Source organism: Ipomoea triloba, chromosome 11 (genome assembly GCF_003576645.1).
Source record: "Ipomoea triloba cultivar NCNSP0323 chromosome 11, ASM357664v1".
In the NCBI taxonomy this organism is placed as follows: Eukaryota; Viridiplantae; Streptophyta; class Magnoliopsida; order Solanales; family Convolvulaceae; genus Ipomoea; species Ipomoea triloba.
In genome coordinates, this window is record NC_044926.1 from 23058758 (window position 1) to 23071573 (window position 12816).

The following is a 12816-nucleotide window of genomic DNA, read 5'->3' on the forward strand; positions in this document are numbered from 1 at the left end:
CAGGTGCGTACGAGCCGCCCAGGAGAGAACTGCGGATGAATCGCAGCGCGCCACGTGTCCAGAATGTAGTTGCACCTAACGTTTTAACTAGGTGCACGTAATGTTATAACTAGATGCACCCAGGTGCATAAATGTTAACAAGGTAAATTACTTGCACTTGTAAGTGAAAATAGGTGCACACGTGCAAGTAAAATGTATTACAAGTGCAAGTAAATTGTACAATGAGCATCAATACTAGGTGCATCTAATGTTAACAAAGTAAATTACTTGCACAAGTGCAAGTAAAATGTATTGCAGATGCAAGTAAAATGTATTACAGGTGCAACTGAATTATACACTGAGCATCAATACTAAGTGCACCTAATGTTATAACTAGGTGCACCTAATGTTATAATTAGATGCACCTAGGTTGCACCATATGCATGAATATTAACAAGGTAAATTACTTGCATTTGTAAGTGAAAATATTTACGAAAATAGGTGCATGAATATTAACAAGGTAAATTACTTGCACTTATAAGTGAAAATAGGTACGAAAATAGGTGCACTTGTAAGTGTAACTAGATGCACTTGTAAGTGAAACTAGGTGCACCAAAGTTTCAATTATTTACGAAAATGCCACCGCATCATTAATAAAATTGCATCTGATTCGTTGATCTGGACACGTGGACGGCTGTAGAGCGTTCTCATTTCCTACTTGGGCAGTAGTTTACACGGGAGTGCGCCCCTATATATATATATATATATATATATATATATATATATATATATATAAGTACAAAAATTTTCCCTATCAAGCAAAGGCAAAGATTTTGCTTTATGTAGAGGAGAACGGAATATCCACACACGTCATTATATGAGATACATTTTATCCAACCTCGCAGTGAAGCTAGTAACAGATCCAGTGACTTCTTCATCATAATAGAATATCATAAATTTAATCATCACTATCCGGCGCTGACCCTCGTCCATATAAATTTTTGTGGTTACTAGTATACTAACTTTACAGATTGGGAAAGAAATCAAAATGTTATTGTCTTATTATCAACCAATTATCTATATATTACCCTTTTGGTGTAACCCATATTGTCTGAACAGAACTATATCAAGATGAATCTCTTCATGCATTATTTTTCCCTTTTCTTCCCTTTGTTTATTTTCATTCTCTTCCTCTACAAATTGCTATTCCCATCTCCCAAAGACACAAAAAACTCACCACCATCACCCCCAAAGCTTCCAATACTAGGACACATCCTCCAACTTGGCACCCACCCTCATCGCCACCTCCACCAATTATCAAACCACTATGGCCCACTCATGCTGCTCCACTTCGGCTCCGTCCCCGTTCTCGTCGTTTCCTCCCCCACTGCCGCTAGAGAGATCATGAAAACCCATGACTCCATCTTCTCCGACCGCCCCAAATCCAGCATTACCGACCGCCTCTTCTACGGCTCAAAGGACGTCGCCTTTGCCCCCTACGGCGAGTATTGGCGACAAGTGCGAAGCATTTGTGTTCTCCATCTTCTTAGCAACAAGAGGGTGCAGTCATTTCGCAAAGTCAGAGAAGAGGAAACACAATTGATGGTCCAAAAGATCAAACAATCATGTGGTTCCCCTATAAACTTGACTGATATTTTGTTGTGGCTTAACAATAATATAATAAGTAGGGTGGCGTTGGGGAGAAAGTACTGCACTGAGGAGCACGGGAAAAAGGATATCATGGGTTTGCTGGAGGAATATATGAAAGTATTGGGGGTAGTTGATATAGGGGATTACATCCCTTGGTTTGCATGGGTGAATAAAATCAATGGTTTTGATAGAAGGGTGGAGAAATTGGCTAAAGAATTGGATGAATTCATTGAGGGAGTAGTTGAAGAGCACTCACGTGTGGAGAAACACGAGGCAGATGGGTTAGACTTGGTGGACATTTTGCTTCAAATACAAAGAGAAGATAAGATTGGCTTCCCCATTCATAGAGAGACTGTCAAAGCTATAATCTTGGTAATTCTTAATTACTCAATCTTTTCATGTAGGCCTAACATATTTAGCTTATCAGTCAATAGTTATACCATGCATGAACCCGTATTACAAGGTGGACCCATCACAATTTAGATACTGAATGTTTACAATTTAAATTGTGAATATTCAGTATATAAATTGTGTATTTTGGACACGGAACCACCTTGCAAAGTGGATCCAAGTCTACAGAATAATTTGCCCTTATCAGTCAAATTGGCTTGTTTGACCACTATTTACTATTTGATTTGATTTTTTTTTAACTCTATTTGATTTGATTAAACAACTAATATGAGTGTTTGGTTAATCAATTTTTTGTAACAAGTTATTGTTCCAAAACTCTAAAATTCAAAACATAGTGTTCGATTAGCTTTTTGAGAAAAATAAATTATACCCTATACCCTTAAGGATCATTTTGCATGTAATTAGTTATCAGCAATAGCTAACAGCTAATTTATCAAACATCTTTCTACGACAAGTTAATGTTATCAACTAGTCAAACCCGCTAACCAAATTCACTAGCTAACAGCTATTTGCTAAACACTCGCATGCTACTTGTTTGAGTTGTTCCCCACTAAAACAAATATACTGTATCTAGAGTTGAGTTTTAGTCAACTCTCAACTCTGGGCACATCTGCAATGGTCTAGACAATCGACACTATGTCTAATGCTGGACTATTGACACTATATAGTCCTGCATACTAATGGGCACTATACAGTAAGTGTTGGTATTGGTTTAAATCCCGCTAAATATTGTCAAATATATAGCAATTTAATGGTTATAATTGACATGAATGGCTCACAAGTTTACAGTTATAACTGACATTACATAAACTAAAAAAAAAATTGATTTTTTTAGTGGCTTAACATATTTTGTTCTCTACTTTACTTGAAAATTTGTATTTGTTATTACTACAATAATTAGAAATTTGTGCATTTTTTTAAATAGGATATGTTTGCGGCGGGAACTCACACAAGCTACACAGTTCTTGAATGGGCAATGGCAGAGCTAATAAAAAATCCCAAAATCATGAAAAAATTACAAAATGAGGTAAGAACAAAATTTAAAACCTACGAAGATATAGAAACCATGCAATACTTGAATGCTGTCATAAAGGAAACTCTTCGGTTTCATAGTCCTATACCATTGCTAGTCCCTCGGAAGACAATCCAAGATGTGAAAGTGATGGGCTTCCATGTGGCAGCCGGCACCCACGTGCTTGTTAATAGTTGGGGAATTGGAAGAGATCCAACAATATGGGAAAACTCTGAAGAGTTTAAGCCGGAGAGGTTCTTGAATTCTAATGTGGATTATAAGGGAATGCATTTTGAATTGATTCCATTTGGAGCTGGGCGGAGGGGTTGCCCCGGCTTGGCTTTTGGGGTTACTACGGTTGAGCTTGCATTGGCTACACTCATACGCGAGTTTGATTTTGCATTGGGAGAAGAAAAATTGGATATGAATGAAGGAATTGGTATTACATGTCACAAGAAAATTCCTCTCGTTGTAATCGCTACTCCGATGGTTAGCTAGAGTACACATTTACCCTAGCTAATTAAGTATTAAATGTGTTTTCAATATGACAATCTAAATGTCCTGTAATAATATTTGGCCATGCATGCTCAAACAAATTTTAATATATTATTGATATATATACGATTAATATTTTATGTTTCTAATCGAAAACTTTTTATTAAGTGATTTTATAGGTAGAGCAAGTACTTGTGAGATTGTCTCACAAATTTTAGTTTGTGAGATGAATTTGAAATATAATATAAATTTGAGCCCCAAAAAATATGAATTTAATTCATTTTAAATATATACCTATTTTACAATTATTATATCATGGATCAAGATTACCTTGTATTAAGGATTCTGGTCCAAAACAACATTCAGATTATGTATCTGTAGTTAAAATATTATATACCTATCACAATTAAAATATTATGTATCTACAGTTAGCATATTGTGCATCTATCGTTAATAAATTATATATACCTATTACAAATAATGTATTATATACCTGCATTTAACATATTATGTACTTTTAATTTAGTTAATAAATTATATACTTGTTACAATTAATAAATTCTATGTAACATTTCCATTAAGCGAAATTAATGGTGCAAGTAATGATGGTTTTCAAATAGTCATTATGTGGTTCCAAGTAACGGAAACCGTTACAATTACCTATATTGATGGTTCCATAGGTATATAAGCCAGAGATCCCCCACTGCTCAGGTTACTGCTTTATACACCATCTATATTGAACCTAAGACAAGTGGGAGCCATTCTACCAAACACTCTGCTGAATACTATCACTATCAACACATACAACAACATCATACAAAGGCAATTCTAAAGACAACTATGGCTGGAGGTTAGTCTAATTTGGTTATATGCTTACATTTGGTATCAGAGCTTGTTAATCTCTGCCTAGTTGTCTATATTGCATGATTTGTATTTTTACAGAATATAATATGTAATATACTTTTCTGGAAAATCTATATTACATGACTGTATGTGAGTATGTATTCTGTTCAATTTTATTGATATTGCAATATGGTGTATGAATGCATATAAATGTGTAATTCGGAGATATATGAACTGTGATATTCTATACACTGTGCAATAGTTTTGCATTTGAAGGTTATATATACAAATTTCTTCCGCATAATATCTGTATATATATATACTCTGTTTTTTAAAAAAAAAAAAAAAAAAAGGGGGAGAAGGGACTGACCGGCGACCGTGAAGGAAACGACGGTTCCGGTGCGTCCCTGGCCTCTTTTTTCGGCGACCTCAGCCGCCATTGGGCGGCGGTCGCCGGTGCGTTTTTTCCCTTCCAGCGAAACTTTAAAAAAAAAAAATTAAAAAACCTGCTGTATCGACCGTTTTGGGCTTCGATGGTCGGAGTTGCACCATCATCTCCGATGCTCGGCGAAGACGACAGGCGGCGGCGAGCGGCGGCAAAGCAGGTTTCCGGCGAGAAGGCGGTGGCGAGATCGGCCTTGATCGCTGCTTCTCTCTCTCATGCTTGGCGGCCGCGACTGGCTGGAGACGGCGGAGGAATAGAGTCGCGGGTGAGGGTGGCGAACGGCGGTGCTCCGGTCGGCCGCCTCGTCTGCGATGTCCGGCGATCTCTCTTCCCTTCCCCTCTTCGTTTGCGACTTTGCGTTGTTCTGGGGCTGTGATGTCCGACAGTAGCAGCTAGGGTTTTCCTTTGCTTTGGATTAAGTTTTTGTTTCGTTGGGCCGAGTCTATGGATTGGGCCTGACCATTTCATTTAAATAAAAACATTATTTCTTGGGCCTGTTTTTGTTCTTTTGATCCTTTGTTTATGTTTGTTTTTGGGCCTGTTTGTTTTATTAATACTTTGTTTGTTTTGGGCCTATTATTTGCAATAATTTTTATTCAAATTGCAATTTGATAAAGTTTTGAAAAATTATATAGTTTAAAGGAATTTTCATTCAAATTGCAAATTGAATTTAAATTTTATTATTCATATTTGTTAAATTGCTATATTGTTTTGTGCAATTTTTGTATAATATGATATTTATGTTATTATAATATGCGTTTTATGTCCAATTAGCATAATATTTTTTTTTTATTATGCAATTTATATTATGCCTTAGAAAAGCATATTTAGGAATTAGTGAAATTCCTTAAGGTAATTGGACTTTAGCATATTACATAGTACATATAGTTTAGTACAACTACAGTAGTGCCTGAAGGTAGTACGTTAAGTTCAAAGTTCACCTATCCTTAAAGCCTTTTTCTAAACCGTGAACATCGTTAACACCTTCAGAACAATTTTGCTATAATGTGAAATTGCATGACCCGGGGAAAGTTTCTTGGGAAGCAAACTTGAAAATTAGCCAATATGCTACAAGTTCCCTTGAAATCCTACTCTGTCGGTTTTTAATGGGCCTTAGCTCAACCAACTTTCCTGGGAGTATACTTGGGAATTGCATATCATGTTAATTGCATAATTTGTTTTGCCTTTTCAAAATCTATGCTGATGCGATAGTACACTTTTAGTTGATTAAGGAGTAGCCACAGCATCCTTAATTTAATTAACATTGTACATCAAGTTTTTCCGAAATCGCATAAAGTTTAGGCATCAATTGTGATTAATCATACTTAATATAATGAAATTTAGCCCACAGGCAATTTTGTTATATTTATATGATTGATCAGGTTAAAATACCAAACTATGACCATAATTTAGCCCACAGGCAATTATGTGTCGACATATAGTTTTTGGTAGTTTTTTAACATTGAGAATAGAAATTCAACCTTGTACCCATCTCATTTCTATTCTAATTTTACAAGGTCCATTTTGCGTAAAAATTTAGCCCACAGGCAATTTTTATTGCATTCGGATCTTGGATATGCATCATTTACATTGGTAATGTATGCAATTCAATTCAATTCATGCCTCAAAATTCTAATCCAAACCTTTACCTTTACAGCATCTCAATCCGTTAATCACACAGATTTGAACATCGAAGTTCCAGAACTTAGGGGCGACAACTATAAAATGTGGAAGGAAACTATAAGTTCCAGAACTCGGCCACGGGCTGACCTTGACTCGGCCGAGATCAGCCTCGGTCGGGGTGGCCGCGGCCGAGGTCAGCCTCAGCTGAGCCCGTCACTTGGCCGAGGTCAGCCCTCGGCCAAGTGATGGGTCTTGGGTCCGCGCGCATCCGGGTCTCGCGGCGGAGGTTGCGGTCTGAGCCGTTGGGCACGCTTTCCATGCAATTCCTCCGAGTCTGTTAGGCCTAAAGCAAATATAAAAGCATGCTAGTTTGTCTTGTTAGGACATCTACACTTATTCTTATCACTCTTGTCTTGTTATTACACAAGCATTGTTTGTAATAGCGTTATCCATTATTTAATATACACTTATCCCACAGTACACTTTGATCCATTACTTGTCATACCCCCTTTATTTAATCGGGTTTAGTAATTCGGACCACCCGGGTTATTAAAATCCATCAAAAGGTATCTATAAATAATTGATTGGTAGTTATAATTTGATTCTGCATAACATTTTAAAGTATCAAAATTTGTAAAGTTATGCTAATAACCACAAAAATCTATATGAATGAGGCTCAAATTTAACTTACAGCTTGTGATTGATCCCTGCTGGAATCTTCTATTCTAAAGTCACTATGATATGCCACTCTACAGCCAAAATGGATGAAATAGATCCAATAAAGACATGTGCGGATGTCTAATAACGTAAGTGGAAAATATTTGTCTATAAGCTCAAGCATCTTTGTCGCACTCCTTGCTGAATGAATGCCACTTATTTCCCCAGTTTTGTCCTTGTCAGACCAACTTTATTTCGTTTATGTTGAAATAATATATAATAATTTCCATTTTTGGTCCTATTGTTATTAAGGCATTGTTACTTTTAGTCCACTTCATTAATTTTTGTCACATTGTGATCAGTCTTATTTAGTCATTGCCACTTTTAGTCTAACGTTAAAATTTTTGTCAAATAACTGTCCAAAATAGGGATATTTTGGTCTTTTCATGCTTTGATCATCTCCTTAACCCTTTGCAGTAGTTTTCCTTACACATTTTCATCCAATGAAGAGGTCCGGCGAAAGCCATGGCTTTGTAATGTGGCCCACATGACTTTCGCTGGACCTCTTCATTGGATGAAAATGTGTAAGAAAAACCACTGCAGAGGGTCAAGGAGATGATCAAAGCATGAAAAGACCAAAAATACCCCTTTTTAGGACGGCCATTTGACGAAAATTTTAACGGTGGAATAAAAGTGGTAAGGACTAAATAAGACTGGCCGCAATGTGGCAAAAATTAATGAAGTGGACTAAAATTGGCAATGCCGCAATAACAATAGGACCAAAAATGGAAATGACTCTATAATATATAAACATATATAAATATGTTGTCTAATTATCAATTTAAATTTTTAATTGAGATAAAATACATACTTTAATTTGGTATCATAATTAAATCTCATGCAAGAAGTGTAAAAGGAGACTATTTATCTTATCTATGTGTTGCTTGAAGTCTATTAATAAGTAATCGGCTCGCACATATGAGAGCATCTTTTGACGTGACTTTTACATGAAATTGTTGTTATTTACACACACCATATATATTATTTTAATATTTTTGATAATTTTATTTACATTTATTATTGAAAACACAAAAATTGAATAGACATATTGACCAAGTTTATAGGTTTGACCAAGTTTGACCATAGCCTTTACGTGGTTTGGAACAAGTGTTGTGTGGAAGGAATGTTGCATGATATTTATAAATGAAAGGTTAATTATAATAGGTCGATTTGTCCGCCTAGCCAGTTGGCCGATTTGTTTTCGCCTAGTAGTGAAAGCGGAACAGCCTAGGGGCACCTAGGCGCAACCAACAGTGACGGAGCTACTGTGGGGGCAGCTGCCCCCACTCACCCCACCTCCACACCATATATAGCCCTTGTATGTATATATATTACCACTCACCCCACCTCCACTCCATATATAGCCCTTGTATGTATATATGTATATATAATACATGTTTTATATATAAATATTTAAAAGTAGATAAAAGTAATAATTGGTTAGTATGTTGAGATTATGGTAGTCGCCTTTTTTTGTCTAGACAAGGGAGAGGGTTCAAATCCCTTATTGCTTTCACTCTTTTCAATAGCCATTTTTAATATATAGAGTATGGCCCTGTTTGGTAAATAATCAGCCTATCAGTCAATTTTGGCTTATTTGACCACTATTAGTTGGTAAATAATAAGCTTTTTGTAACTTCAAAAGGCTAAAATTCAAAAGGCTACTCAAAGCAGCATTTTCAATTAGCTTTTTGAGAAAAGAAATTATACCAAACAACTATCAGCTAACAGCTAATTTATAAAACAACTTTCTACAATCAGCCAATGTTATCAACAAATCATACATTCTAACCCAAACAGCCAACCCAATCAGCTAATAGCCATTTACCAAACAGGGCCTATAACATTTTCTTTTCAATAGCTTCTTCAGAACTTATATATATATATATATATATATATATATATATATATATATATATATATATATAACTTTTTCAAAAATTAGTAATAAGATGTATATATAGTTTATAATGTGTTTTTTATTTGAATTATATTATCAAATTAATTATGTTTCATATATTGTTATAAATATTTTTATAAAGTTTTGATGTGTTTCATTGTTCGCCTATATCCAAAAATTAGTATTAAAATGTATAATTTATAATGTGTTTTTTATTTGAATTATATTATCAAATTAATTATGTTTCATATATTGTTATAAATATTTTTACAAAGTTTTGATGTGTTTTATTGTTCGTCTATATCTAACAATATTTATGACTATATTCCTTTAAGTGTTTCATTGTTTGAACTATCTCTTTTATGTTTCGCCCCACTAGAAACAATTCCTTGCTCCGTCCCTGGCCGCCTAGGCCGATTTTTACAACAATGATATATATATATATATATATATATGTGTGTGTGTGTGTGTCACTGTTTTACATCTTGAATTTTTACATACATAAATACAAGTACAAAAGAATGTACTAATAGTAAATCTTATATACTACAATTTATTATCAATAAAAAATATATTGTTAAAATTATGAAATGAACTGTCGCTCAGATATTGCACTAGTGTGATAAATTAATATTTTTTATTTATAATTAAATTATATTATATTATATTATTATAACTGGACAACTTTTTTAATACTAGCTGCTAGCGCAAATACATTACTTTGATCTTGCCAACCCTTCGAGGAAAGTAAATGATATAACAAAGAGAAAAACAAGAAAAATTAAAAATAAATACTAAAATTAAAATAATATAATCCATCAATTTCAACAAACAATTACACCAATATTTTTTAATCCGTTATGCGTCTAATATTGTATATTGTAGATGTAGATATTATTATAACAGGACAACTTTTTTTTTTGTACTAGCTGCTAGGGCAAATACATACTCTGGTCTAGCCAACCCTTGGAGTAGCAATTACAAAGAGAGGAACTTCCTTGTGACATGTCAAACCAATTGATTCACGCATATCCAATTCTTCTTTTCCCAATGCAAAATCAAACTCACATAAGAGTGTAGCAATTGCAAGCTCGAGCACAATAACCCCAAAGGCCACACCAGGACAACCCCTTCGACCAGCTCCAAATGGAATCAATTCAAAATGCATTCCCTTATAATCCACATTCGAATTCAAGAATCTCTCTGGTTTAAATTCTTCTGGATTTTCCCATATTTTTGGATCCCTCCCGATTGCCCAACTATTGACAAGCACTTGGGTACCGGTTTTCACATTGAAGCCCATCACTTTCACATCTTGGGATGCCTTGCGAGGAGCTAGCAATGGCACAGGAATATGAAGACGAAGACTTTCCTTTATGACGGCTTTCAAGTATTGCATGGTTTCTAAGTCTTCATTAGTTTTGAATTTTGTTATGACCTCATTTTGTAATTTCTCCATGGTTTTGGGATTTTTTATCAATTCTGCCATTGTCCACTCAAGAACTGTGTAGATTGTGTGAGTTCCCGCTGCAAACATATCCTAATTTACAAAGAACACAAATTTTCAATCATAAATTTTCAAGTGAAATAGGGAAGAAAATATGTTAAGCAATGTGACTTGTAGCAGAGTATTATAGAATTTTGGGAGAATTGTATATTACCCCAAAAAAAAACAATATTGTATAATTTAGGGGATTAGATTTGGTTGTATTATACGGAGTTACAATTATAGGATTGTCTCTACTTGTTGTTTGTGCTTACTTCTCGCCCTTAAATTATAACTTACATTTTAAAATTCATCTTTTTTCTAATAGACCATGCTCACTTCTCGTTTCTAAATTATAATTGACATTGCAAATTTTGTTCCTAATGTGTTAGAAAAATGACAAATTTTGCAATGTAAGTTATAGTATAGAGACGAAAAGTGAGCATGACTAACAAGCTAACTAGAGACGAATCTTACAATTACCCTATAATTTAAGACAAAAAGTGCAATTTTTTTTCATTAAAAATAACACATTTAACTACAAAATTATTTAAAAAACATGAAACATCCCATAAAAGAAATGCATAATTAATTTTTTGTCAATAGAAATGCATAATTAATACTCCCTCCGTCCCATTTTACCTGTCCTATTTACTATTCATGCGTCAAATCAACTCTTTCTTTATTGCTTATTTTCTTTAGTAATTTTTTTATTATTTTTAAATTTAAGTTTTTGTGTTTTTTTATTTGGAAACGAAGTTTTTTTATTTAATAGTACTTTTAATATAGTTTATAAATATATAAATTTTATATATTAATGTTAAATTTAATATTATAAAAAATTAGATTAAAAACGAATAGACAACCAAAATGGGAGGGAGACAGTAATTACCAAGATTAGAGCTTTGACAGAATCTCTATGGATGGGGAAGCCGATCGTATTTTCTCTCTGTATTTGAAGCAAAATGTCAACCAAATCTAAGCCATCTTCCTCTTTTTTATTCACAAGGGAGTGCTCTTCAATTACAGCCTCAAAGAATTCATCCAATTCTTTAGCCAATTTCTTCACCCTACCATCAAAACCATTGATTCTATTCACCCATGCAAGCCATGGGATATAATCCCCTATATCAAACATTCCCAGCATTTTATAAACTTCCCCTATCAAAGGATTCATATCCTTTTTCCCATTTTCATCATCACTGTATTTCCTCCCTAACGCCACCCTGCATATTATATTATTGGAAAACCACATTAGAATATCACTCAAATTTACCAAAGAACCACACGATTGTTTGATCTTTTGGACCATCAATTGCGTTTCCTCTTCTCTAACGTTGCGAAATGACTGCACCCTCTTGTTGCTGAGAAGATGGAGCACACAAATGCTTCGTACTTGTCGCCAATACTCGCCGTAGGGGGCAAAGGCGACGTCCTTGGAGCCGTAGAAGAGGCGGTCGGTAATGCTGGATTTGGGGCGGTCGGAGAAGATCAAGTCGTGGTCTTTCATGATCTCACTAGCGGCAGTGGGGGAGGAAGCGACGAGAACCGGGACGGAGCCGAAGTGAAGCAGCATGAGGGGGCCATACTTGTTGGATAATTGGTGGAAGTAGCGATGAGGGTGGGAGCCAAGTTGGAGTAAATGCCCTACTATTGGAAGCTTTGGTGGTGATGGTGGTGAGGTTCTTGTATCTTTGGGAGATGATGATGAGAATATCAATTTGCAGAGGAAACAAATGAAAATAAACAAAGGGAAAAGGGAACAATAATGCATGAGATTCATCTCCATAGTTCCGTTCAGACTTCAGACCACATGGATCACACCAAAAGGGTATATATATATAAACAACCGTTGGTATGCAGTGAGGCCATCTTACTCGTCTCAATGCACGGATAGAATTTAATAAAATTGATGATAAATGGTTATACATATATATATATATATATATATATATATATATATATATATATATATATATAAAATTAAATGTGACCGCGTCTTCCCGTGCGGTCGGTGTGGTATACACCACTATGTATATAAATATACATCATTCAATGTTAAAAATGCACCACAATAAAAATACACAAAAACACCAAAAAATACATTTATACACCCAAAATAATGCACCATAACTCCCTTGTCCCTAATGGTGCATTTCCTAAGTGTGATGTATATTTGCATACCTAGTAGTGTGTTTTTTGGTGACACGTACCTAATGGTGCATATTTGTGTTGTGCATTTTCTAACATTGAGT

General features: G+C 34.8%; 2 protein-coding genes and 1 long non-coding RNA gene across 3 annotated transcripts; 2 read left to right on the plus strand and 1 right to left on the minus strand.

The window, feature by feature from the left end:
• Window positions 1-1110: 1110 nt before the first annotated feature.
• LOC115996116 (cytochrome P450 71A3-like) lies at window positions 1111-3550 on the plus strand. The gene is made up of 2 exons (XM_031235259.1): window positions 1111-2001; window positions 2966-3550. Exons 1-2 carry the CDS (start codon window positions 1111-1113, stop codon window positions 3548-3550), a joined length of 1476 nt encoding a protein of 491 aa, XP_031091119.1.
• Window positions 3551-4277: 727 nt separating this feature from the next.
• Window positions 4278-6950, plus strand: LOC115996388. Its single transcript, XR_004093602.1, has 2 exons — window positions 4278-4397; window positions 6493-6950. It is a non-coding gene; the product is annotated as an uncharacterized LOC115996388 (long non-coding RNA).
• A 2925-nt stretch (window positions 6951-9875) lies between these two features.
• On the minus strand, window positions 9876-12357 carry LOC115996387 (cytochrome P450 71A3-like). Its single transcript, XM_031235592.1, has 2 exons — window positions 11454-12357; window positions 9876-10615 (listed from the first exon to the last, which is right to left on the minus strand). The coding sequence occupies exons 1-2, from the start codon at window positions 12348-12350 to the stop codon at window positions 10031-10033; spliced, it is 1482 nt and encodes a 493-aa protein (XP_031091452.1). The 5' UTR covers window positions 12351-12357; the 3' UTR covers window positions 9876-10030.
• Between the last annotated feature and the right edge of the window lie 459 nt (window positions 12358-12816).